Source organism: Corvus cornix, chromosome 15, assembly GCF_000738735.6.
Source record: "Corvus cornix cornix isolate S_Up_H32 chromosome 15, ASM73873v5, whole genome shotgun sequence".
Lineage (NCBI taxonomy): Eukaryota > Metazoa > Chordata > Aves > Passeriformes > Corvidae > Corvus > Corvus cornix.
The window spans coordinates 4,688,917-4,715,251 of NC_046345.1; the positions used below are offsets into that span (position 1 = coordinate 4,688,917).

At 52.9% G+C, this 26,335-nt stretch overlaps 3 protein-coding genes across 17 annotated transcripts in view; all 3 read left to right on the forward strand.

Annotated features, from left to right (window-relative positions):
• The window catches only part of KIAA1671 (KIAA1671 ortholog), a 65,842-nt gene extending 51,999 nt beyond the window's left edge, over positions 1–13,843 (forward strand). For 8 of the 11 annotated variants that reach the window (XM_039560752.1, XM_039560756.1, XM_039560755.1 and 5 more), the window contains 7 exons: positions 3,623–3,741; positions 8,256–8,511; positions 9,977–10,151; positions 10,343–10,470; positions 10,660–10,793; positions 10,945–11,017; positions 11,442–13,843. In XM_039560752.1, the coding sequence (XP_039416686.1) occupies positions 3,623–3,741; positions 8,256–8,511; positions 9,977–10,151; positions 10,343–10,470; positions 10,660–10,793; positions 10,945–11,017; positions 11,442–11,468 (912 nt within the window). In that variant the 3' untranslated portion in view covers positions 11,469–13,843. Of the gene's footprint in view, positions 1–3,622; positions 3,742–8,255; positions 8,512–9,976; positions 10,152–10,342; positions 10,471–10,659; positions 10,794–10,944; positions 11,028–11,441 lie in introns of all 11 variants that reach the window. The other 3 variants (XM_019285170.3, XM_010398274.4, XM_039560759.1) reach the window with 1 other exon arrangement.
• A 94-nt stretch (positions 13,844–13,937) lies between these two features.
• Positions 13,938–20,048, forward strand: CRYBB3 (crystallin beta B3). Of its 4 annotated transcripts, none has more exons than XM_039560763.1 (6): positions 13,938–16,671; positions 17,456–17,535; positions 18,726–18,844; positions 18,923–19,055; positions 19,132–19,274; positions 19,782–20,048. In XM_039560763.1, exons 1-6 carry the CDS (start codon positions 16,629–16,631, stop codon positions 19,945–19,947), a joined length of 684 nt encoding a protein of 227 aa, XP_039416697.1. In that variant the 5' UTR covers positions 13,938–16,628; the 3' UTR covers positions 19,948–20,048. The 4 variants fall into 4 exon arrangements, with proteins under 4 accessions (XP_039416697.1, XP_039416698.1, XP_039416696.1 ...); XM_039560764.1 differs by having other exon boundaries at positions 13,938–14,577; XM_039560766.1 differs by lacking the exon at positions 13,938–16,671 and adding an exon at positions 16,737–16,754.
• Positions 20,049–22,296: 2,248 nt separating this feature from the next.
• Positions 22,297–26,015, forward strand: CRYBB2 (crystallin beta B2). Of its 2 annotated transcripts, none has more exons than XM_039560767.1 (6): positions 22,297–22,400; positions 23,167–23,242; positions 23,955–24,073; positions 24,889–25,063; positions 25,444–25,586; positions 25,703–26,015. In XM_039560767.1, the coding sequence occupies exons 2-6, from the start codon at positions 23,186–23,188 to the stop codon at positions 25,869–25,871; spliced, it is 663 nt and encodes a 220-aa protein (XP_039416701.1). In that variant the 5' UTR covers positions 22,297–22,400; positions 23,167–23,185; the 3' UTR covers positions 25,872–26,015. The 2 variants fall into 2 exon arrangements, with proteins under 2 accessions (XP_039416701.1, XP_039416702.1); XM_039560768.1 differs by having other exon boundaries at positions 24,889–25,021.
• Positions 26,016–26,335: the final 320 nt, after the last annotated feature.

Here is a 26,335-nt window from a genome sequence, read left to right on the forward strand (position 1 = left end):
TCACTTTGGCTGGCTGATGTCTCGGGCTCCTTGGCGAAGAAAGATATTTTTGAAACTGTCTGTGCAGCTTCTGACTCAGGAGATCTCTTGGAGCTGCTGTTCCTCCTGTGCCAGGTCTTCATTTCCCATCCATGCAGGAGGGTTTTGCACATAAATGTCTGTGTTGACTCAGATTTAGAGGTGATTTTGGGGCTTCTGGGACCAACGTTGTGTGTGCATCGTTTTCAGGAATGGGAAATTGCAGGAGTAATCAGCCCTGGACTGTAGCCAAGCCCAGCTTAATTCCAAGGGAGGACTGGAAGAGGCATAATGGCTCATTTTAGAAGAAGAACCAGAGGCAAAGCAGGACACAGCTCAGCTGTTTTATTTTATAGAAAAATTAAGTAGATTTTTTTTCCTGGCTCCTGGCATAACAATTGGGAAGTTAAAGATCAAAGCTTGGAGAATTACAGCATTTGAAACCTGGATCAGGTGTGGGTTTTATTTGATTTGGGAGATTTTTCTGTCATCGTAAATTAGAAAAGTTCTAATTTGGGTTCATCTTGTGTGCTAAAAAGACACCAGACCCCTCTTTACTGCTTTTTCCTTCGGAATGATTAGTTTTCCAGTTTCCTGAATATTCTGTTTATGGAGGAAATGTCTGTACCTGGCCTGGCTTCATGTGTTGATTGCCTTGAGTCTTTCAGGAATATGATGACAGCGATAGAAAAGAGATCTTCAGAAAAAAAAAAGCTAAAACTCTTCATTCTTGCTAATAATGACTTTCTGGCAAGGAAAATCTTCCTGATTTGTTATCACTTCCTTCCTCAGCACCCCCTCTCCTCTGAGCTGCTGCACAGGCTATAAATTGCTTTTCTGCACCGCCCTCGGTGCCCCCAGCCAACACCTCCTCCACCAGCCAAGGAGAGGATCAGCTCCTCTTCCCACTCCTTATTTTTGTGCTTGGTACCTAGAGAACATTTATTTTTTTCCAATTAATCATTTGGCACCTTAAAAAGTACATGTTGAAAGGGCCTGTCAGGGAAGGACACAATTGTCTTGAAATAAGCAGCTTCCTCCAGAAGCAAAATGAAATAATGATTCTGAATATAACAAAGTCCTTAGAATGTAGAGAACTCTAGGTTTCCTAGAGTTTGGAGTGTTTTATTCCTGACATTTAGACTTTGTTTGTTGTATTGAACTTTACTACTTCTGAAGACACTGTGAGGTTATTTTATTTCTTTTTCAGGCTTGTTTTGGGTTTAGCACAGAGAAATAACTCTGCTAATGGTGTGTTTCTGGCCAGCAGGGTAAAATGTTGTTGGGAATTACTGAGCCTGTCTTTGCATCTAAACTTGACCCCTGTGGCTGCTGAGCCCTTGTTATCTGGGCTGTCCACACCCCTCCTGTCCAGCCCCCACGGCCCTGATAACTCTGCACTGTGTAAACAAGGGCTCCCCACTGCAACAGGACAAAAGTTGCTCCTTTGCTGCTCCTGTTCCTGTTTCTAAGCTTTTTAGTCTAATTTCTAGTAGAAACAGTGTGAGTGATTGCAAATAAAAAGGTCTGTGCTGTGTGTGGAGGTAACGGGCTTTAGTCATAACCAGTGGGAAATACTGTACAAATGGATTGTAAGAGTGGGGTAACTCGTGATGTGAGATTGGGATTGAAAAAAATTCGTAATAAGCATCAAGCTGGGGAAAAAAAAAAACAAACCTGGATGAGCATGGACAGTTGGGGAAGGAAGTGGGAAGAACCACTGGAATTTGTTAGTGCCTTTCCTAGAAGTGCAGCCACCGGCCAAAGGTGCTGTGGCCACTGGGTGAGAGCCCAGCCCAGGAGTCCCTGGAGCAAATCATGGGATTGGGAAGTTGCAGAGGGAATTTATGGAAGGCAAAACATACAGCCAAGCCAAGCAGAAGGAAATGCCCTGTGGTTTCTATCTCCCATGTTGGAAGCAGCGTGTGCCTGGCTCGCGTTTGGAATCTTGTACCTGGCATGGAGTGGGAAATGTAAGAGCTTAACTCGCCTCCAGGCATTCATGTACATATCTGTATTTAGATATCTGTATAGGATAGGTTGGACTCCATCTTTCTGAGGTTTTTCTCCAACCTTAAGAATCCTATGATTGCATAAAGTGTAAGAACCAGTGAATTCTGGGGCTGCAGGAACATCTGGAGTATGAAAAGCAGGAAACATCTGTTCCGTGTAACTCACAAACTGAGCCTGTTTTACTTGAGTATTACAAACAGAATTTTACTTGGTCTTTTAACTCTGAGGTTTGTGGTGATAGTTGGAGTAAGTGGTGGAGCCTTTTGTATTTTCTTTGCATTAAAACACAAACACTTTGTCAGCAGCAAAGAGCACGACAGGGCTGGAGAGTGGCTGTGGCCACTGGGAAATAAGAAGTGGTTATGAGAGCTGGAAGTGCTGTGGGACTACTTCAGTAGCCAGCTATCAGCACTGCTGAATTATCCTTAATGGTTTTATAGTCTTAAGGTGGCCTTCTTTAGGTGTGCAAAATTAAGGAAACAAGAAAAAAATACAATCTCTCTTTTTTCCCCTCAGTAATATGAAGGAATTCTACATATTAAAGATGGGATTTCTTAATTACTGTTACTTTGTGTGTGCTGCCCAAAGAGAAGGAGATGTGGCTTAGTCCTAGCAACGTGTTCTGCTCAATGGGTCTGAGGCAGGGGGTACTAATAAAGAGGGAAAAATCCTTGGATTTTTCCAAGGACAGGTGGAAAACCATGTAATTTGCTGTCAGATAAAATCTTGATAAGCAAAGCCGATCTGGAGCTGAAAGCCATGTTTGTATTTGTTCAGGGTAATGAAGGTGAAAGGGACCAACAGTTAATTATCTGCTCCCAGTGTAGGATTTCAGGAACTCTTGAAGCTCCCTGAGTAACTCAGCACAACTGCAGGGCTGTGTTGAGATTGGTGTGCTGCAAATCTGGGGTGCCAGCACTGACCCACTTCTCTCCCTGGAAAGGGGCGGGCCTGGGATCCACTCTTTCCTTCTTAGCAAAGCAGCAGATCCATGAAATAAAAACAGTTAGGAAATTAAAGGTCAGAATAGAACAAAGCAAACCCACCATGGGCTCTCCTGCGTTGGGTTTGGACGTTACATCAGTTTGTAGAAGGCTTTTTGTGTCTGGCCCTGTGCTTATTTATTTATTTGTGCATTTTATTTTGAATGTCTTCCAAAGAAAGCTTAAAAAAAAAAAAAAGGATCTTTTTATTAAACCCAGGAAAAGAGCAGTGGAGTTGATGTTTGCCTGCTGTGCTTGAGGAGATGAAATGTCATTCCCAGCAGAATTCCTTGTGCTTGCATAGGTGCTTTGAGAAGTTGTATGCAACCTGAGATAAGAGCAATATTAAAGCAGCATGGAGTTACTGAAAACAGGGAGTCAGCTCCAACCTCTAGATCCATTACTTGGCCAGGAAAACAATTATTGTAATCATTGTGCAGAGAATTCTTGTACAGAGAATGGTTGTTCTGAGTTCCCAGCAGTTCTCCGTGTTTAAGTTCATTCCCAATCAGCCAAGTTTAATTGGCAGATTCCAACCCGTTATTGCAAATAAAACCTGTTAATCCCTCAACCAGGGGCTGGAGGACTGACAGAAGGTTTTGTTGCAGGACCAGCTGAGGCAATGCTTCTCCAGGCAGCCGCCGGGGGCGAAGGACACGGACACGCTGGTGCAGGAGCCCGACAGCCAGTACGGCACCTGGAACGAGCAGCGGCACAGCGGCGACAGGTGAGGCCTTTCCTCAGCTCCGGGCTGAGGGGGAAGGCTGGAATCCCACAGGCCCAGAATGGTTTGTGCTGGAAGGGCCTTAAAGGTCATCACATTCCTGTGTGGGTTCTCGACCCCCACATGTCCTCCCCGGATGGGGGAGAAAGTCCTTGCCAGGAGTAAGAGACGAACGGGACTTTTGGATCTTCTCAGTCTTCAGATTGTTTATTGTATCTTACCAGTAATTTACATGCTGCTGACATAGCATGAAGCAGAGCAAGTACCAAAAGACAAAATGCAGGAAACTCAAGGCCCTTTGAAAGATAAATCACCCAATTGTCACTAAGAATGTACATTATTTTGACTTTTCTACCAGTGCCTAATGAACTAATTATCTATTCATGTAGCCCTAAACTGTGGCATTTCCTAACCAATCATTCTGTGCTACCAACACTGCAGAAAATGGAGTAGGTGAAGAAGAAGGAGGAGACCTGAAAAACCACAGGGATCCATCTTGCCTTCATCTACTTACCATATTAGTAAACCTAAAACTCTAAATTTTTCACCCTGTAACAAACTGTATATTATACTACCACCTAACTCACACCCTTGTAGATTCTAATTCATCCCAAAGCCTTGGCAGCCCTCTCCATGGACAAAGGTTAAAAACAGTGTTTCCCTGGGGTGATGGGTCCCTCAGTACAGGCAGAGAAACATTCCCTGCACTCTGGGTTCCAACACATTCCAACCCATCCAACAATCCCAGAATGGTTTGTGCTGGAAGGGCCTTGAAGATGATCACATTCCAGCCCTCAGCCATGGGACACCTTCCACTAAACCAGGTTGCTCCAAGCCCTGTTCTTGGACACTTTTATTTGTTTTCTTTGCTTATAAATCTGTTTTTCTGCCATTGCCATTCCTTTTAACAGCCTCAACAATGCTGCCAGGTGGGCTGAGTGGCAAAATCCCTCTGGAATAGCAGAATGGCAAAATCCCTCTGGAACAAAGACTCTGGGCTTCAGATGGGGTGACACAGGGTTCATCTCTCCGTGTCCACAGCTCAGACTCTCAAGTGCTTTATTGGTGGTGAAGTGGAGGATGAAATGGGATATCAGTTGAGTGAAACAGAGTATTGCTGATGCTTTTCTGTTCTTAGAATGATTTAGTGAAATAAACCTAGAGCAGCAAAGTGTGAGGTTTTTTATAGTTTACACCTGTTGTGTAAATTACAGCTTGATCTACCCTGAACTCGTGTCCTGTCTGCTCAGTGTGGTATGAAAATAGCATTTTATCTGTTTTTTAATGCTATACTTGTTGGGATCTTACAGCAGACATTAATGTCAATTATGTTTGGTGTGTTCTGCATTTGAGAACTGTGTGTTATAAATATTTTATTGCTTATGAAATCAGGGTAACGACCAGCTCGGAGGTTCAGCAGCCAAGTGAATGCCAACAGTGACAGCCAGGCTGCTGTAAAATTATCTTGGATTCCAGGATGATACAGACATTTCTGAGATCAGTTTCTTAACAAAGGTGCTTGTCTCAGCTTCAGAGCAGACAGCACTGGAGAGTTATTTCAATCCATCCATCCTGATTAGAGCAGCTCCACCTAAACATTCCGGTTCACTGAAGGATTGAACTCAGTCCCATGTGCTGGAATTTTGTTTCCACTGCAAGAAATGTTTAGGTTTTGCTTTTTTTACAGTATCATGGTGTCAGTGTAGAGACTCTTCAGCATTTTGCCACCCCATTGCTCTGCTTTGTTTCGACTTACAGCTCATTGCAGGGGAATTACTGCTGTATTAATTCAGGCACTTGAAGAGAAATGAGATTAATGTACTTCTAAATAATGGAAGTCTTCCTGGAATATATTGAACGTGCGTTCTGTCTGCAGTTTATTTTGGATGAAGTCCCTGCCAGGAGCAGTGTAGACGTTCTCCTCATGTTGCTGTGGGTGCTCTGAGCTTTGGTGCCTCCTCCTCGCCCCAGCTGGAGGCAGGAACTCGCAGGAGATGTTGATGGTTCAGTTTTCCTGTTTGGCCTGGCTCACTTCCCTCGGAGCATTTCCCCTGCCAGCCCCCACGGTGTCACATCCCGCGGGGACCAGACGGTGTCCCAGCCTCCTGCTGTGCTGGGGGAACCTCCAGTCTGGGGCATTTCCCAGTATTGGAGCCATGGAGGGATTCTTTTAGGAGAGTTTTATTAGTGCTTGTGTGAATGACCTCATCTTCATGGAATCACAGCGTCCTTAAGGTTGGAAAAGCCCTCCAAGATCACTGAGTCCAGTGTGATTCACCTGAATCCCACCGAGGCCACTAAACCAACCAAATGCCACCAATGCTTGGCATTTGAACACTTCCAGGGGTGGTGACTCCACCCCTTGTCTGGGAGAGGAAGGGAATTTTAAAACAAAAAGCCGTAACTACAGGGCAACAGGATGAACACGGTCCTTTTCCTAGATGAGCTTTTGGAAGGTGAAGAAAGGAGCATTTTCCTCTAGAACTGAGTCACTGCTGGGATTAGTGTAAGGAGCTCCTCTGGGCTGCTTCCAGTGGGCTTTGGCCAGTAGCTCCTTGGAAGGACAGAGATGAAACCATCTCCTCCAATTTGGAGGCGTTAATTGGATTTTTCTTAGTTTATCTAAAAGATTTTATTTTAATTTTTCTCAAATTAGTAAGCTAGGCTTTGGTAAGCTTTTCCAAGTTGGCATTGTAGAAAACTCTTTTAGGTTAGAACAGTCTTCATAGGGAAAATTATTGGTTTTTACAGGAAAGGAATTGGCTTTAGGTGATGGATTCATGCATCTCTAACTCCTCATTTTACAGGCTGAAGTAACACCTTTATGGCCTCTACGCACTGTCTTGCTAAAACTAATTAAATTTAATTGCAGTTGAAGGTGAGGATTGCTGACACTTTATTGCCCATTGTGATAACCATCCTGCTGGGTTTGTGTGCTCCACGTGAGGGATGATTTCTCAGAGAAGTGTCTGTAAATGCACCTGTGGAACATCAGGGGCAGCTCATGGATGTGCTCACAAACCCTGAAATCTTAATGAAATAATGGAAGGAGGTGCACGATACATCTCAGTAATGAGAACTGAAAATCCATTTTCAATTTCATTTGTCTGAAGGGAGTTTTCCCCCCCTAATTTGCTGTTCACTGGAAAGAATCCACTGCACATAACAGGGTTTGGACTCCAGGCATCCTTCCCGTATTTGGGGATGAGCTGTGCCACAGGGGTTGTTGTATGGGGCTGTAATTGTGCAGGAACTCCAAAGAAAAACCCACTGGGAAGGTTTGTGAATGAGGAGCCACCAACCAGTGTGAATTCAGCTGGATTTGTGTCACATCTTGCTCTCAAATATTTCAGTTTGAAAAGCCTCAGTGAAATGTATCAGCTGCAGCCCTGGGATGGATGTAGCAGGGCAGAGACTTTTTGGAGATGTGCAAATCCAACAGGATCCTTTCAACACATGCTTTAATTTCCATGAAAAGTCCTACAGATTGTCCCTCCCCTCTCCATTCTTCCATGTTGCAGTGGCTCTAAAGCCTAATGCTGCAGCTACCAAATGTCATTTGAAGCACAAATCCTAGACAAAAACTTTCCCCCAGAGCTCATTAGTGCCATTCTTAATTATCCTGGGGCCCACTGGTGAAGGAGGGAAGCAGCATTCCCTCTGCTTGTGTGCTGGAAGCCCTCTGGGCAGTGTCTGCTCTGCCAGACTGGACATTGTACCATGTGCTGGTGCTGATGGAATGCTGTTATCCAGCAGGACACTCCTGAGTGTTTTTCTCCTTGAATTGCTGTGCCAAATACGAAGGTGTGTTGTTAAAAGATGTGCGTAAATTGATATATACGTGGTTTTTTTAGGTTTAGAACAGTTCTTCTAGATATGTGCCCAAGAAATGGTGCTTAGTGACATAAGACTTCTATCAAGAGGAGGAAAAAACAAATCAGAACTAAATCCTTTAGGTTCTTTTTTCAAACTGGGAATTAGAAGCAAGACGCCCCAATTTTTATTGACAGTAGAGTCTTCCTGCTGTTTCAAGGAATACTCCAGCCTTTGTGACAAAGGCAGCCACAACTGTGTACAGCTTCCAGTCCTGACCCTGCAGCCCATTCCTGTCAGTCTAGGCCACGGAAGGAATTCTAGGAATACACTGGGAACATCCCAGCACCGGGTGCAGGTGCTGCTGCCGTCCTCCCCGAGGCGCAGGAAGCTCTGCCCGTGGAGCCCTGCCTTAGGGTGCCACCTGGTGCCCACCTCTCTTCAGCTCCAGCATTCCTGAAGGGAAACATCCTCTGGCTGGCTGGAATACACCCCAATCCCCAACGCACTGTGAATCCAAGGGGTCAGGGCTGTGCTAGTGGAAGGGATCCCCACGCTGCTGCTGGTACCTGATGCCTCCCCTTGGTGCTCAAACTTTCCATTCCACTTTTATTTAACTCACGCTGATCATGTGGGATCCAGCCTGGCCTTGCAGGTATTTATTCACCCCGAAGTCTCACAGATTCCATTTGCTCCGTTTGCAGCTTTGTGGGAGAATCTCCTTCCCTGGAAAATGAGGTTGTGCCAGGGCGGAAGCAGCCCCCGGGCAGCCACCCATCCTCGCTGTCCTCGCAGACAGAGCCGCCCTCCCTGGCCGAGCACCATGACTTCTCCAAAGACCAAAGGAGCACCAGCCTGGACCGTTCGAGCACGGACATGGACTCCACTGATGGGACTGATTTGCCTCCTGCAGGAGACACACTCCCTGAGGACAAGAGCAGTTATTTCTCCTTCATTGATGTAAGTTGCCATCGTGCGTGCCCTCGGTTAATCCCTTCAAAGCAGTTTCTTCTGGAAACTGTGCAGCCAGTTTTGCTCTGCCTTTCCCAAACTTGATTTTCCCAGCTGCTTTCCTGCCCGAAAAGTTGAGGATCAAAACTACGGAGTTCTTCTAAGTCTCTGTAGTGTTCAGGTTCTGAGAGATTCCATAAAGCTGCTGGCCTTGGATAATCAATCATAGAATCCCAGGCTGGTTTGGGTTGGAGGGGATCTTAAAGCTCATTCAGTTCTACCCCTTGCTATGGGCAGGGACACTTTCCACTAGACCAGGTTTCTCCAAGCCTCATCCAACCTGGCCTTGGACACTTCCAGGGATGAACATTGGAAGCATAATTAAATAACACAAACAGTTAGTGGCTGCTGTGCTGTCAGCTGTGCAGATTTAAGGCCGTAAAGATGTTCACTAATATTTTTCTTATTTACAATTGGTTTCTTTCCATGGTAGCTCAGAGTTGAATTTTAAAGGATTTTTTTATAGTGAAGAATCCTGCAGCTGGTTTAAGGCCAGGAATTTCTGGCCATACACAGTTAATGAGGTCTAGTGCTGCAAGAACTTTGTTTAGTTTGGAGAACAAACTAAACAGTTGCACTATCGAGTACAACTGTTGCCCCAGCACTGCCAAGGCCACCACCACCACGTCCCCAAGTGCCACATCCACACCGTGTTTGAACACTTCCAGAAGGTTCTGTTTTGTCCCTGGGCCACTAAAGATGTCTCTGTAAAACATTAATAGCTCCAAATGCTGTGTGATGAGGAGTTTATTCCTGACCTGAAATCTTTCGAAAAGGAGCAAACCCACATCTGCTGGAGAAGGGAGGGCTCAGGGATATTTGGTGGTTACAGGCAAGTCTGTAACAGCAAATTGCTTTAAGCAAGCAAATCAATTACAGCTCCTTGTTTTGCTCTGTAAATGTTATTGCTGATTGGATATGTTGGAAATGACTGATCACAGAAGTTTTCTGAATGCTGTGACACTAAACTTGGAGTGTCTTTGTTGCTGGTGAGTGGCTTCAAGTGTTTGTGGCTGGCAGGGAAGCTGCAGCTCTGCACTATGAGGGAATTTTGTGTAGTTGCTCTTTTTAGATCCCAGTCTTGGACTAGCAAGGCCTGTATTCATAAAACACTCTAGGAACCAAACTCCTGATAATTGCAGTTATTTTTTATATTCATTTAGTGCAAATAATTCATGCAGCTCAGGTATCCACAGCCTAGAGAGACCAAAGGATTACACCCAGTTAGCCACGAAGTACCATGTCCTCATCATAAACTCTCTTCTGTATAATTTTAAGTAACTACAATAATAATAGTCAGGCAAATATATATATATATATATATTAATTAAACTGAACAGGTGAATGCAATCCAGTGGGTTGGGAAGTCACTGTGGAGGAGGTGGGGTTCACTCCCAGGTCTGTGTTCCTCCAGCACACGGCTGTCCTGGACTCCAGTGCTCTGAAGACTCGGGTGCAGCTGAGCAAGAAGCGCCGGTGCCGGGCGCCCGCGTCCCACTCGCTGCGCAGGAGCAGAGGGCTGGACCTGGAGAACAGGTTTTCCTTGACAGAAGAACCAGATAATGCCTGGATGTTCAAAGATTCCACAGGTAACCCCTCAGCTACCTGGAATAATTGGTTGTGATCAGCCTGGGTGCAAGGGTAGGAGTTTGTAAAGGGCATTTTTTAAGTACTGCCCTTCGTTCCTGCTCGAGTGCAGGAAGAGATCTAGGACAAGGCAGAGGTGAAAAGCTGGCTCATGGTTTCCCCCTCTGCTTTTTTATTGAAAACAATTAATTAGAAGAGAAGAAAACTATGCAACAGGAAGATTCTGAGGAGGAAGACAAGATCCAGCACACTCCAAGGTCATCTTCTGTGCAAGCCCAGAGACTGCCTGTGTTCCCAGGGATGGATCACTCTGTCCTCAAGGTGAGCTCAGGCAGAGCCCAGCAGGTGGGAGATAAACCAGTTCAGTAGCTGTGGGTGCTTTATAAAGAACTCCCTCACTCATTTCAGGGAATTTTTTTGTTTTTATAAATCTGGAGTGATCTGTTCTGCTTTCCAAAAAAAGCCTGGATGCTGGCTTCAAAGGACCCCTTTCTTTATTTTTGTATTTAGGCCCAACTGCGGAAAAGACAAGAGTCTGAGAGCACTGGTGACATCGGCTCTGCTCAGCTCTTCAAATCCCCCAAAGCACAGCTCGGCACTCCCGGCAGCAGAGTGCTGCCCTCCAGTGTGGAAAAGGAGGACAGGTGAGAGAATCCCAGCGTCAGGAAGAGGCTAATGCGCTTCTTGGTGGAAGGAAAAAATAATGCAACAAGTTGTACATTCCTTTTTTTTTTGTTGTTTCTGTCAGGAATTTTCATAATGAAAGAATAAAGAGTGGGTTTTTTTATATCTTAGGTCAGAAGAAAAGTCTCCTCAGTGGCTGAAGGAGCTGAAATCAAAGAAGAGACAGAGCCATTATGAGAATCAGGTTTGAAAAGGTACTTGGGTAGGAAGGGGTGCTTTGCTAAGTGCAGGTGTGCAGTAATAAACTCACATTTTCTTCGATGTGTTGGTCTCACCACTGTGCCCCCACCAACACCACCCTTACCCTGCCCTGTGCACCAGGGGTGTCAGGGAGTGGTGCCAAGCAGGGCAGTGCCCCTTCCCTCCCAGTCACAGTTCCACTGATTCTGCGCATCATTTGATTTTCACAACACTCACTCTGTTGGGGCTGTGATTTCCCAAAGTTTGAAAACTTGGTGTGGTTTCAGCACGATTCTGGGCAGCTCTTGAGCATTTAATGCATTAAATAGACACAACCAAGGTGGCACTACAACAGAAAACACATTTCAGGGAGTTCCTGTTCCAGCTGCCTGACTGTATCCCACCTTTCTTTCTGTTTTCCTTTCCAGACAGTGATTCTAACTAGGAGAAGATAAAGAACTTCAACAGAAGCCTTAACTCATCTGAACCTAAACCCCCATGTCATGTTGCTGCTGTTTGCTTCCTGCCTCAACTGCTCTGTGCATGGTGCCTTCCTGTTTTGTGGAGAAAAGCTGCTTCAGTTCATAGTCAAATACAAAGCTGTGTCTGTCAGGTCAGGGGGGACAGGGGCACTTCAGACCTGCCTGTCAGGAGAACCCCTGGGTCACAGTTAGCACTTCAGAAAGTCTTGGAAAACAGAGCTGTTTGGGAATGCTGTGATCCAGGGAACTCCCCTCGCTGTGGAACAGACTCTGTAGATGTTCAGCACTGACCTCTGGGAGATGTGTCTGGCTGGGCTTTGTGTTTGTTTATGAAAATAATAATTTTAATCGAATTTATCTTTTTTTTTTTTTTGTGAACAAATAGTAAGCTCCTATTTAGAATGAAGTTTGTGGAAGGTGAGAGTGGAAGAACAAATCATGTTTACTGCCATATTGAAAAAGGAAACTTGATTATTTTTTGTAAAATGTATTTTTGATTGGCTAATATTTACATGTGATCTGCTGACCCGGCAGATGGAGATAATTTTTAGATGAACAAAATGTTAACTTTTGTCACTCTTGAATTGGTATATTCTGTGTTTTGTCAGCATGTGGAATAATTGCTTCATTGGAATGTCTTTCCTAAAACGGATCAAGCAATAATGTCAACCAGTTCTCTTTAAAAAAAAAAAAAGTAACATTATGTAAATACTGTTTTTATAACAAAAAAAAGGAAGGGAAGAGGGAGGATGTTACACTCATATCAGGGTTCCAGTTAATTGTTGAATGTCACTTTAATAGCAGTTCGGATAGTCCCACTTCATATTTTTATTTGTTAATCTGTAAATACCAGGTTTAAGTTTTTATTTTTATGCTGATCTTGTGGGATAACCTAAATGTGATCTTCAGTTTCTCAGATGATTTCCTGTCCTTCCTTTGGCAAGATGTGCTGATAGCAGAGTAGAGATCTCCTGGACCACACGGGTGTTTGGGTATCCCTAATTCTCAGCTATTCCCTGTCTCTGGACTCTCATTCTGAAACACCAACCACCATGGCCATGGAAGACAGACTTAATTCTTGCCCCAGATAAGTGCTCTTTCAGTAACCTTTAAAAGCATAGCCCAGGGAGGGAGGTGATTCCAGGTGTTCCTCATGCTCAACCAGGAAAATGTGGAAGAGGGAGAAGGAAAGTGGAGAGCTCTCCTCACCTGGCAGAGCTCCTTGGGCTGCCCTCCCCATGTCCTGCTGAGGGGCTGCTCTGGATACAAACCATAAAGCACCAGCACTTCAGCTCCTTCTCCTTTTGTCTTTTTCCCCATCGGTGTTTCGGGAGCGCGGCTCCCACGGGGCCTGCCCGGGCCACTGTCTGTCAGGCTTGGAGCTGCCAAAACCATGTGCCAATTCTTCTCATGGAGGAGTCACAGGGGGGGATTTGCAGTCCCAGTCTGCAGGAAATAGCAGCAGGATGGCAGGAGACAAGTCCCATCTGCACATCTCTCGCTCCCGGATTTTATTCTGGCAGCAGCTTCCTGTGCTCCCTGGAGATGAGATGGAGACGTCTGTCTGATGGAAAAGTCTTTTCCTTGCTGCTTTGCCCTGTTTCTCATGGGAGCTGTTGCCACTGTTAGTTTGGCAGCCCCTCTGCTCCCCACGGAGCAGCGATCCCCAGGATTCCTGCCGGGCGATGGGAGATGGGGATGGGCCGTGTCAGTGCAGCCACCACCATTAACCAGCTCCCCCAGCTCCTTTTAAAACCTTGCACAGATTTCCTTCCCTCTCCTTTAGATGATGGTGGAAAAGGTGACTCTTGGTGTGTTCTTTGGGATATATTCCCGTGGCAGCACCCCAGGGTTCCATGGGTGCGTCCCACGTGTGACGCTCACAGGAACATTCCCACAGGCTGGGTTTTCCACTCCCACAGGTGACAGTGCTGCGTTCCCAACAGTTGGAGGATTTTCTGGTTCTTGGTCTAGGCCAGAAATTCTGTGACTGTTTGTGTTGAGGAAACTGAGGGGATTGACACGAGGTTTCCACAAAGCCCTTGAATGTGTTTGCATTTCCACGTCTGCTTGGACAATGCACTGAAATTACTGTATTGAGTAGTTTAACCTACTACTGAGAAATGTTTAATGCTTAAATGTCTAATTAAAAAGCATCTTTAGAATGTTGTTGAATGGGAAAGTGGTTTTTCTGCTCTGTTATTTCTTTATATTGTACATGGATTAAATATCGACTTCCTTCTCTTCGGGTTATCGCTCTGTAATAAAAGATATATAAATATGTTATTACTTCTTAAATGATAGAACAGACTGTAATACACTTTATATAATTCTATTTTAATTCCAAATAATGCTTCTTGGAATTTTTTTATTCTTTCACTTTTGTTGCCATGTGCCTTTTCCTGCTGCTTATTGGAGATGGAAGTGAGCTCTCAGGTTCCTTCAGATGTGCTGCTTCCTTCACTCCTGGATCCTTTTTATTTTTCTGTTTGCAAATTCACCTTTTTAACATCTGTGAATCTTCAGTTTGGTCATCATCCACCACAGCCTTTCACTTCCTGCAGAGAAAGAAGCAATGTTTGGTTCTCCAACCTTTGACATTCCAAGACTTTCCACAGAACTTACCCCCACACACCACCCCCTTTTCACCCCCACAAAAGTTTGTTCACCCTGTTCTTTGTTTGCAAGTTATTGGCAAACTGAAATGCATGTGGGGCGGATTTGGGAGTGCAAAGTGTGACCTGCAAAAGGTTTGGAATAGCCAATCCCTGATTTCTGCAGGGACAGTGTGTTTCAGGGGGAGATGGGCAGTTCTGGGGTGTGGCTCTGCCTCAAAAGGTGTATCCAGGTACAGAACCTCTGGAGCAAGTCCCCAGCGCTGTCACTGCTGTCCCCAGGCCAGCTCTGGGGGTAAAACAAACGATTCCAGTGAAATACAGAGCTGTCACCATAACCCTGCTCCCTGTCAGCCTGAGGTCACCGTCTGCACCTCCCTGAAGGACACTGGTGCAAGAGCTGCTGCAGCCATGTGAAGGATGTATTGGATCTGTTCCTTCAGCCCAGTTCTGAGAAGCAAAAACAGGTATTTACTTCAAAAGGAATTAAAGGTGGACTTTTCAGAGGTGAAGGCTTTTGGGGCCAGGTTGGACGGGGCTTGGAGCAAGGTGGTCTAGGGGAGGGTGTGAGGGCAGAACGAGATGAGCTTTAAGGTCCCTTCCAACCCAAACCATCCTGTGACACAACCTCCATGGAGCTTTAATGGGATTTGAGGTGTTCTGGCAGGGGCTGCAGAGTCCAGGCCTAGTTCTGCTCGCACTGGGAGTGGAGAGGGTGGAGGGTGGGAATCCTTCCCGAGCTGGTGGTGAGCTCTGTTCCATGGCTGTCCTGTTCACTCAAATATAAATGTATTGCAAAAATATAACCTGAAATAACTTCTGGTTCTTCTGGTGGGATTGGCAGAGAAGGAGAGCCAAGGTCCAGTGGTTTATGGGGTTTTCTCATTCCATATTAAACACGAGGGTATCAAACCTGGTCTAGAAGGGGCTGTTGTAGAGATTAAACTTTTATGTTGCTCCACATGGCCTTACAGAGTCTGTCAGTCTGGGTCACAATAAATACATTGTGTGATAGAAATAGCATATTTTGTATTACACATTTTCTTAGGGGATAAGGATATTCTGGCTGCTGTGTTTTGCACTGTACCATTACAGTTCCAGTTTAGCTCTGCCAGGTATTAACAAAAAATAGCTATTTTCTAATAGTCATTTTTCAAAGGGATTTAAGAGGCTGACAGCAAGAGGAAATTGAGGTCTGTTTGGGAGAGGCATCAAGGAGATCCAGTGCCCCTTCTGTCGTGTTTTTGGAATTGCCTTGTCAGCGTGGAGAGCTGGGAGAGGCAGATCCAGGGCCCTGCAGCTGTGGCAAAGCTCGGTGAATGAGGATGCTGGGAAGGGAGGGACTGGCATGAGAAATTCTGTTTCTCATCTGTTGAGAACAGATGTTGTGTTTGGTAAGACAGAAATGAATCCATTCCTCCTCAGCCTGTGCCTGTTGGAGCTGTGGCACCTGTGGGATGGCTCTGATGGGGACAGCAAATCCTCCATCAGGAACTGCAGGATGGGCAGGGTAGGGAACAGGCAGCTGGAGACACCATCCCTGTCACACCAGGCCTGGAGTATCACCCAGGGATGGGATGGGGATGAAGGGCCTCATTCTAACACGTGTAACAGGAGAGGTTTCCAGCCCTCTCCCATTCAGTTTGTCCAGCCTGGCCCAGGGGATTCGCTTTTCTGGCAATTTCAGTAAAGGTTTCATGAGTAATTCATGGTTTCAAGATGGGCCACACTCAGAGCAGGTAGAAAAACCTGCAAGGGCCATAGTAAATGGGTAATTCATGGTTTCAAGGTGAGCCACACTCAGAGCAGGTAGAAAAACCTGCAAGGGCCGTAGTAAATGGGGATATGTGCAGCTGAACTAAGAGTTCCCTGAGGAATCAGGATGGTTTGAGTCTGAAGGGACTCTCAAAGGTGAAGAGGGAGTCAGGCCCACTTGCCAGCAGAGTGAAATGCTCCCAGTTTGGTGCCTGGTGTGGAAGGGCTGCGCTCCCCCCTTACATCATCCTGTGCCTGTGAAGATGGATAAACCCTTGTGCCAGGCACCTGGCTCCAGAAATCCCTCATCACACACCCCAGGGTGTGTTCCCAGTGTGTTCCTGGGGAGGGAGCCGGACTGGGGGCAGAGAAGGAAAAGGGACTCGAGGGAGAGAACCTACTTAGGGCCAAAGTTAAAGCAAGAACACAAATCTGGAGATCCTGAGCTGCTCCAGCTTCCCACTGAGCTCCCAGAGCTGACCCCGGCCCTGCCTCGCACCTTGCGCTGGAGCCCACACAAACGGGGATATTTTGCCCGGATTTTGCTTCGCGCTGCGCTCAGTTTCCAGGCTAAACCCTCCCGTGAACTGCTGATGGCAGAGTTTTCCAGAGAACCTGGCAAGAAGCAGCGTGAACGTGCTGATGTGAATTTCGACGTTAATCTTCTGTAAATCGAGTGGCCCGTGTCCGAGGGACAGCCGGGAGAAATCTGAATGACGTTTCCATAGCCCGCTGCTCGCCCGCGCTATTGAGATGAGATCTCATGGATGGAATTCCGTGGACGCAGCTGCTGTATCAGCGCTCGGGTAATTCTGCTGTTCTGTTCAGAAGCAACCCATAAATAGCGGGGCCGCCCGCGCCGCCCGGCACAGCGGAACCACACGGAGAGGTAGCGGCGGCACCGCCGGGACTGCAAGGGGCTTCCACAAACAATTTGTGTGTCTGAGCCGAGGTGTCCCTGAGCAAAGGGTTTGGCTCGTGCGTGGCGAGAAGTGGAGCTGCAGGGTTTGATTCAGGATGTTGATCAAACTCTTTTATTCGTCTCTTAAACCCCCTGGCGTGGCGTGGCCGGGGAAGGCTTGTTCCAATGTTTGAGCAGAGTTTTGTGGATGTTCCTGGAGAGCGTGGAGGGGGCTCTCACCACCATCCCCCTCCCGGCCGAGGCGGCGGCAGCAGCTCCAGCTGCCGGATTTGGTGTCCCCCGGGATGCTGGAGCAAGGGAGAGGTGTCAGGTTTATGTTGTGGGGAAAGATGTCAGCAGCTGGAAGCTGACAAATTCCTGCTGGGAACAAAAGCCGGGCTGTGAGATGGGAGTTTAGTGGCAACTGGGCGAGCTGCCCTGGGCAGAGGGCTCGGTTCAGTCCTGCGGGTGCCTGGGTGAGGATGCGGGGCCCGTGTGCAGGAGGGAGAGGAGGATGCATAACAGAGCTTGTTCCTAGCCTGGACATCCCTGGGGATTTACAGTTGCTGCATCGGGATCTGTGCTAACCCGTGCTGCCTGTTCCCATGCCAGCTTCATGCTTCGTGTTTCATTACCGGCTGTAATCCCAGTGCCTCCTGCCTTAACCTCCTGCAATTTGGGTTTTCCAGGCACAATGACTGAGCAGCAAAGTCCCCCCGAGCAGATGGCGACTGGGGAGGGTGCTGGCGAGCGAGGTGGCAACTACAAGGTATACTGGGGTTTACTGGGGTGTACTGGGGTGTACTGATTATGGATGGGTGCCGGGTGATGCCGTGGGATGCGGTGTGCACACACCAGGCTGGAACCAGCTGGTGCTGGCAACAGGAGTGCCCTCCAGCTCTCCCACAGCAGCAGTGGGTGGTGGCCCTGCTCTGGGGGGAGCCGCAGGTTGGAGAGGCAGCTGGAGGAGCCAGGGATCTGCTGCTGCTGCCTGGCAGGAGGGGCACAGCTCCCTGCCTGCGTGGCTGCCAAGGACATTGGCTGGCCAGGCTGCTGTGCAACTGCCCAGAGATTTAATCCAGGACGGTGAGATCGGCTGTGGGCCCAGGCACTGAAACTCCCCGGGTGTGTTTGTAGGTTTGGATTCAGCTCATAGGTTGGTTGGAGACGGTGTGGTGGCTGCAGAGCCTCCCACAAAGCTGCTCCTGGACAGGGAAGGCTGGAGGTGGGAGCAGATCCTGCGAGTGGGATAGAGGGGTGCCAGGAGCTGGATCTGCTCCATGGTGCACAGAAGTTCCTAAGGAACGTGGGTGTCACCTCTGTCCCTTGAGCCCTGCCTTGTCCTAGGCTCAGGGGTTGCAGCTGGGACCCCTTTGGGACAGTGCCAGGGGGTGCCTGGTCACCCCACTGACCTTCCTGGTCCCTGAATGGTGCTGGGCACCCTGGGCCCTGCTCCGTGCCACACTCTGGCCACTGGGACTGGCTCCAACCCATCCCATAGCTCAGCCTTGAGGAGGCTTTGGGGTCTCTGCACCTGGCAGGGCTTAGAATGAAACACTGAATAAAGAACTTGTGCCAGGCCAGGCCAAGGGAATGGTTGGATCTGGAGGGAGCACTGATAAGGAAAGGATGGGCAGTGACCAGGCTGGGGGCAGGAAAGACAGCCCATAGCTCTGGAAGTCTCTTAGCCCAAACCCTCCATGTTTCCAGTGCTGTGTTTGAGCTGGCTTTCAGCCTGTCATGGATGAAATTCCAGCTTGTGCTTTACCAAGCAAACAGTCTTGGCCAGAGCTCGGCCCAGAGGCACTGGCAGGACCTGGCTCTGCCAGGTGAGGAGCAACATCAGCATGGGATGGCCGGGATGGAGGGACACGGCCAGAGCCCTTTGATCCACTGCTGCTCCCATTTCCCAGGGTACTCCCCTGGTGTGGTGGCTGACAGCATCTCTCCCCACCTTAGATCACGATCTACGAGCTGGAGAATTTCCAGGGCAAAAGGTGTGAGCTGACAGAGGAGCTCCCCAACATCACCGAGAAGGAGATGGAGAAGGTGGGCTCCATCCAGGTGGAGTCTGGCCCGTAAGTCTAGGGTGGAGAAGGTGGAGCAGCCCCGGGGGGTGGCAGGGAGAGCATCCCCCTGACGCTGGGGTCCCACAGGTGGCTGGGCTTCGAGCGCCAGGCCTACGCCGGGGAGCAGTTCGTGCTGGAGAAGGGCGACTACCCCCGCTGGGACTCCTGGTCCAACAGCCACAGCAGCGACAGCCTGATGTCCATCCGGCCCCTCCAGATTGTGAGTAGGGCTGTGCTGGGGTGGCCACTGGGGACTGCAGGGCTGGGGGCAGCCCCTGATCCGCCCTTTCCCCCAGGACAGCGCCGACCACAAGATCCACCTGTTTGAGAACGTGGGATACACCGGGCGGAAGATGGAGATCGTGGATGACGACGTCCCCAGCCTCTGGGCCCACGGCTTCCAGGACCGCGTGGCCAGTGTCAAGGCCCTGAACGGAACGTAAGGATGGGGACACAGGGGACACCCCAACAGGTTCCTGTCCGTGGCACCGTGCTTGGTCCCCCCAGGGTGGTGGCAGGGGTGCCTGGCACAGCCGCTGCAGCGGGGCTGGGGCAGCTGCTCCCACGGTGCTGCTCATGCCCATTGTGTCCCTTTTTCCCTTCCCACTGCCGCCTTTTCCCTGGCCCACAGGGAGTAATGGGGACCATGGCAGTGTCCCTGGGGCTGCGTGATGGCTCCTTGCCCTAACCCATCACCAGAGCAGTGGAGCTGTGCTCCCTTCTGGACTCTCCATCCCCTCCTGGCACACGGCATTTCCCACCTGGGCGCTGTGGCTGCAGCCTGTGCGGTGGCACTTGGTGACACAGGAGCAGCCCCGGGGCAGCACCACCTGGCTGTGGCAGGCAAAGACACGGGCACTGGGATGGGGATGGGGACGCTGCCCCTGCTCCAGGGGATGTGAGGGTGTGGGGTGGGCACTGCTGAGCGCCACCTCGGTCCCCACAGGTGGGTGGGCTACGAGTACCCCGGGTACCGGGGCCGCCAGCACGTCTTCGAGAAGGGCGAGTACCGGCACTGGAACGAGTGGGACGCCAACCAGCCCCTCATCCAGTCCGTGCGCCGCGTGCGGGACCAGCAGTGGCACCAGCGGGGCTCCTTCGAGAACAGCTGAGGGACCCCGAGCTCCCGCCGGGGCCGCTCGCGGGGTCCCCCGGCTGATGCCGTGACCGTGGTGATTTTTGTGCAAAAACCTCAATAAAGCTCTGAGCTGGAGGCTGCCGGGGCCTGCCTGGTCCTGGGCTGGGGGAGGTCGGGGAGGGGGGCAGGGGGATGGGGATGGGGCCATGGCCGCACCCAGCACCCCCCGCACAGGGCAGAGGGGGAAGTGCCAGTGTTTGCAGTGTTACATAAAGGCTGCAGCTTTCCAAAAATAACCCCCGGTGCTGCCGCGTCAGGGTTTTTCCAGCGCCTCTGTCCCTTTCCACAGCATCTCCTGCCCGCTCCCAGGGCGGGCGGCCAGGCCCAGGGCAGGGAGGGGGCCGGGGGGGACGTGCGGAGTGGCCACCCCTGGGTCGTGCCAGGCCCTGTGCGCTCCGAAGGGGGCTCATCCCGTGGTGGGATGGCTGTGCCCAACCCCAGCTCCCTGCAGGGTCTCCAGCCTGTCCCCAAGGAAGTTTCCCACAGTCCTGGGGTGGTTTCTCCTGGGGGATGAGCTCTGACACGGAGGGGCTGTTCTGGGGGCAGAGGTGAGGGGTTGAGGGGTGCCACACTGCCCTGCCCTGGCACTGCCCTTGCACAGGGACACCGTGGGCACACTCGGGGACCCACAGGGCTGGGGACAGAGATGGGAGATGGGCTCAAGACCACCCGAGGGCTTCGTGCAGGTCCCTGAGCAACCCCTCCGGAGCTTTTCCCTTCGGGCGGGGGTTGGCGGCTGTGAAAGGCGAGTGCCTGGCCCCGAGTGGCGAAAGCTGCTTCCAGAACAGTCGCTGGGGCTGCCACGGCTGCGGCACCGCCACCGCCTGGGGCTGGGATGAGCGGGAATCCAGCCCGGCAGAGCCAAGGGAGGGAATCACAGGAGCCGTGCTGAGCACCGTGTCAGCCCCATGCTGTGGTGCTGAGAGGACGGGATGTGGCTGCAGGGCTGCAGTGCCCTGCACTGGGACCTGGGACAGGTCCGTGAGGGTCCAGGGCTCGGGACCTCAATGGATTTACCCAGGAGATGGGGACGGCAATGCTGGGTCCCTCTGTGGGGCTGCAGCAGGAGGCACAGGGAAGAGAGGAGGACTCCAGGGTTGGGAATGCTGGAAACTCTTGATCTGGCCTGTCCGTGGCCTGATGGGTTCCTTGCAGAGCTGCACGGTCATCTTGGCCCCTCTGGCCCCACAAACCCCATTGCCCAGAGCCGGGGCAGCTGCAGACCCCAGGGACTGACCCCCCCACATGTCACTTCCAGGGCAGGCTCTGTGACAACACCCTGTGGCTGACCCTGCGTGCAGCCGTCCTGGGGCAGGGGATGGGGCAGAGGTGACCCCGGGGGGGGGGGTTGCAGCCCATCACCTCCTGTGGGACCCCCGGGAGGTGCAGTGTGAGGGAGGGAGCAGGCCTGGGGTCTGTTCGAGCTGGGTGACACTTGCTGGGGTCAGCTCCTCTGTGGGGTGAGGAGGGCTGTGGGTGCTGCACCGCACCCAGGGAGTCTGACAGAGTCTGTCCCCCCTTTGCCACAGCCACCCTCAGCCCCCAGCCCTGAGCAGCCTCCTGGGACAATGCCAGCAAAGGGGCTTCGCTGCTGCCCTCGGCCCCCAGCTCAGCCCTGGCACATCCCAGCCACGGGGACGTGTCCCACACTCAGCCCCTCATGACCTCAGCTTTGTCCCGCTCTCACAGAGGGCCCCCTTGCTGCTGCTCCCACTGCCCTGTGGGGCTGGGGTGCTTCTCAGGGACCCCAAAAAGGCGGGGGTAACGCGGGAGGAGCCCAACACCCAACACCGATGCTCAGGCCCACGGTGCTGCCTGGGTGCTGCCCTGCTGCAGCTGCCCCCAGCCCCTGCCCAGCCCCTGCCCATGCCCGAAGCCCCGGGCCGGTGTCGGGAAGGGGCTCCCGCGGTGCCCCCGGCGCTGGCACGGCCGCGGGCGCTCCCTCCCCGGGCCGCAGACGGGCAAAGCCAGACGTTCACCAGCGCTTTGAGGCGTTTTATCGCGCATGGAAAGAGCCGAGCTCAGCAGCTCCGGCGGCGGCTGCCGGGCTGTCGGGGGGATCAAGTCTCTGGCCCCGAAACGCCTGAAGCGGGGCTGGCGGGGCTTTGTTGGCCAGGGCCGCCCCGGCTCTTGGCACGCGTTCGGCTGATGCTTGCAAACTCCAAATCTCCTCGCCACCAACCCGACAAAGCGGGTGACTCGAATGTGACAGGTAATGAAATAACTCGGGCTTGGTGCTCGGGCAGACAAAGGCTGCGGCGGATCAGCTGACCCTGGTTTTCATTGGGGTTTAATCCAGCATTCTCGCTTTGAATCAGGCTTTAACTATTTTGTAAATAGTTTTGGCACCACTCTGCTGCAGCTCGGTATAAATTCCACCTCCCGGCCCCAGCCCGTCACTGGCTCAAGCGGGTACTGGTATAACTGGTAAGACTTTGCTATTTGTTGTCCTCTCTTTTGCCGTAGCCTCCTCCCGATCCCCGGGGCCGGGATCTCTTCCCGGTGCCAGCGGGGTGTGGGCACGCAGCGGCTGAGCCGGGGACAGTCCCGTCCCTGCAGCCCAAAGCAGGACATCACCACCCGGCCATGGCTCCGTTTCTTTATGTCAGGAATGAGCCGTTTTCACCTGTTTTGGAGCTGCTCAGATACTGAGGGCCCCGCTGGGCTTGAGGACGGGGCTCCTTCCAAGGAGTGGCAGTGCCAGGCAGAGTAGGGAGGGCTCGGCACAGGCTCCTCGGGGCTGGGGCTGGCGGGGGGGAGCCCCGGGGCTTCTCTCCATCACCCTTTCAAGCACCCGCGTGGGACAGGAACTCTCAGCTGCTACTTGCTGGACAGGGACAGCAGGAAAAGCCTCGACCATAGGGGCTGGGTTCCACTGGGAATGATTTGGGAATTCCCTGGGCTCACAGTTCCCAGTGCTGGAGAAGCCGGGCAGGTCCCAAGGACCATTGCCTGTGCTCTGCCACGAGCCTGGGGAGGTTTGGGGTGCTGAGCAGCCCTAAGCAGGGTTTGTCCCTGACAACCCCAGCCTGAGCCCATCCTGCTGCGAGCCCTGGTCCCAACACCCTCTTCCCCGGGCGAACTGCAGGGTACGGACAGGGGCACGGACACAGGGCATGAACGCGGGGCTCTGAGCATGGTCCCCAGTGTGTCCTCAGTGGCAGCTTTTAACATGCTGAGCTTCCCTCCCAAGGCAGCAGACAACCCAGCTGATGATGGCTTCCGAGCACCAAATGCCAGCCTCCAAGCAGCAGCAAGCCAGCTCCAAGGTCAGTGTGAGACTGCCCAGCCCTGCAGAGGGGCCAGGGCACTCTCAGCCTCACTGGGTGCCCAAATCATACCCTGAGACACCGCTGGCAGCAGCTGAGCTCCCCTTGCCAGCACCCCCAGTACCCCTGGCTGGTGCCAAGCGCGGCCGGCTGCGCTGCTGAGCTGTTTGCAGCAGGACGAGGGGATGGGGAACGGGGTTTTTCTGGCATCCTGCAGCCTCAGTGCAGGTGGAGCGGGTGGGAACAGATCAAGCGCTGATCTCCCACCACCGCTGCAGACACAGCAGATCTGTCCCCACTGCCCGCTGACCCCTGAGATCAGTGCTGAGCTGGCGGCCCTGGGGCTGTCCCCGAGCTGTCCCCGGGTGTCTGGGTCGCAGTGTCCCGCTGGTGGCTGCGGCGCTCCAACCACAACCCAAGTCCCTCAGCTGTTTGATGCCCGCTGTGAGTGTGGGCATCCCTCTACCAGGGGCACTGGGACAGTGCTGGCAGGGGCTCGGGGGCACCCGTGAGTGAGAGCTGCATCCCCAGAGGGATGGGAGCGGTGGCTTGCACTCACAGACTCCTTAAAACCCTCTGGAGTGCAGTTTTGGGAGAGTGAGAGGTCTGGGCTGCTGCAGATGTGCTGCCCAGTGGCCGGGAACAGCGTGTGCCCCCCGCAGTGGCAGCAGGGCCGGGGTGACCTCCACACTGAGGTCCTGCTCTCTTCCAGATTGCCATCTTCGAGCAGGAGAACTTCCAGGGCCGCTGCCATGAGCTCAGCGGGGCCTGCCCCAACCTGAAGGAAGCCGGCGTGGACAAAGTGGGCTCCATCCTGGTGCACTCCGGACCGTACGTGAGGGGCTCTGGGGGCCAGGCGGGGGGTGGGAGGGAAGGGGCTGGGGAGGAGGGGTCTCCCCGCTGCCACACCCGCATCGCACCCCGAATTTCTTGTGGCCAACACAGCTGAGCTGCTCGCCCACCTCACCCCAGTGAGTGCCCGGTGCCAGGGGGTGCCAGCAGGTGAGCAGGGGGACACAGTGGGTGAACAGAGGGTGACAGCATCGCCTGGACAGGCTGATAACCCCCACTCAGTGACAGGGAGACTGGAGGGGTGTGGGTATGGGCACAGATCACTCAGCGTTACCCCCAGTTTGGTTTCCTTCCCTTTGGGTACAGGGACAGGTGAGACTGGGACCCCCCTGGTGCCCGCTCCCCGCCTGCTGGCCCTGTGTGTGCTCTCCAAGCCACGGGCTCCGGGCAAGGGAGAGCTCCTGAAAAGCCCCTGGAGGGTTCCCTGCCTGCACCCAGCAGTGCTGCTCCCAGAATAACGGGGCAGCTGCCGAGCGCCCTGGTAGGAGCACAGCCCCAGCTGGGACATTTGGGTGATCCTGTGGGTCCCCAGGGACCAAGGACGGGTGGCCACCACGTCGGAGCGTCCCCAGTGGGAAGCCCTGCGGTGGCACTGCCAGCAGAGACGCGCGGGCTGGCCGGAGGCACCGCAGCCTCGCCCGCTCCCGGCTGGCACCTCCCTGGCACCTCTCCCTTCCTGGCGGGGCGCAGGGGACACGGGTGGGGCTCAGCCCCGGGCGCTCGCCGGGGGCGATGCCAGGGGCCGGTCCCCGCGCCGCTGCCCCCTCTGAAGCGCGTCCCCTGCTCTCTTCCAGCTGGGTGGGCTACGAGCAGGCAAGCTGTAAAGGGGAGCAGTTTGTGTTTGAGAAGGGGGAGTACCCCCGCTGGGACTCCTGGACCAACAGCCGGAGAAGCGACAGCATCACTTCCCTGAGACCCATCAAAGTGGTGAGAGCACCCAGACAGCCACTACCCACCCGCCAGACCAAGGTCTGCAGCCAGAAGTCTTCCCCAGCCTTCCCCCGCCCTCCCCAGCCCCGCGGGCGGAGGGGCACCCCCTCCTGCGCACCCTCGCCCCAGCCCTCGGGGCCCGGGGAGCCGTGGGGGGGTCGGAGGGGGCGCGGGGACGGGGGCAGTGGCAGGTGACCCCAGAGCGGAGGACGTCTGCTGGTAAGTCTGGCAGTGCCCGCGCAGGCAGCGGCTCTCTGAGCTGGATGGAGGGATGCGGAGCACCCCCGGCATCGGTGGGAGCGGCGGCACAAGGTGCCGGCCCTGGCCTCGGTTTCCCCATAGCCCTGGGCTCTGCCCCCCCTGCCCAGCCCCGCGGGGCCGGCAGCCGCTGACCCCCGTCTCTGCTCTCCCGGCTGCAGGACAGCCAGGAGCACAAGATCGTGCTGTACGAAAACCCCAGCTTCACCGGCAAGAAGATCGAAATCATAGACGACGATGTGCCCAGCTTCCACGCACACGGCTACCAGGAGAAGGTCTCATCCGTGCGGGTGCAGAGCGGCACGTGAGTACCGGGGGCGGCCGGGGGGGGATCCCGGAGCATCCCCACGGGGCTGGGCTCTGCCGGGTGATGGTTGGGGTGTGTGTGATGTATGACCCCCCCTCCGCTTGCCTTGGCAGGTGGGTGGGATACCAGTACCCTGGCTACCGGGGCTACCAGTACCTGTTTGAAAAGGGGGACTACAAGGACAGCTCAGACTTCGGCGCTCAGCACCCCCAGATCCAGTCGGTCAGGCGTATCCGGGACATGCAGTGGCACCAGCGCGGTGCTTACCACCCCACCAACTAAAGCCCCCGGCCCGTGCCGGGGCGCGGGGAGCGGAGCAAGCGTTCCCCCGGCCGCCGCTGTGCCCCCGCGGCCTCGCCTCCCGCCTCCCCCCGTGTGATGCACACGCTGCCGAAGCAACTCAATAAAGCTTGGAGTTTCAAAGTCCCAGCTCTACCCCTTCATTCCCGGCGCGCAGAGAAGTCGGGGTGCCCGTCCTGGCCCCCCGCGCTCCTGGGTGGGGGAGGGGGTCCCATGGCCGCACCCCCGATGCTCTCAGTGCCACCCACCGCCGGTGCCATCGGTGCTGCCAGGTCACCGAAGTGTCGGGGGTGAGGGAGGTGACCTGGGGCTCAGCGGGAGGGTCGGGGACTGCTCACCCTGTGCGGACCTGGGGCGTCCGGCCCCAGCGCGGTGGCTCTGGGGCTCAGCCCTGTCCTGGGGTCACATCCTGCTGCGGCCGACAAAGGTGTCCCCGGAGCACCGGG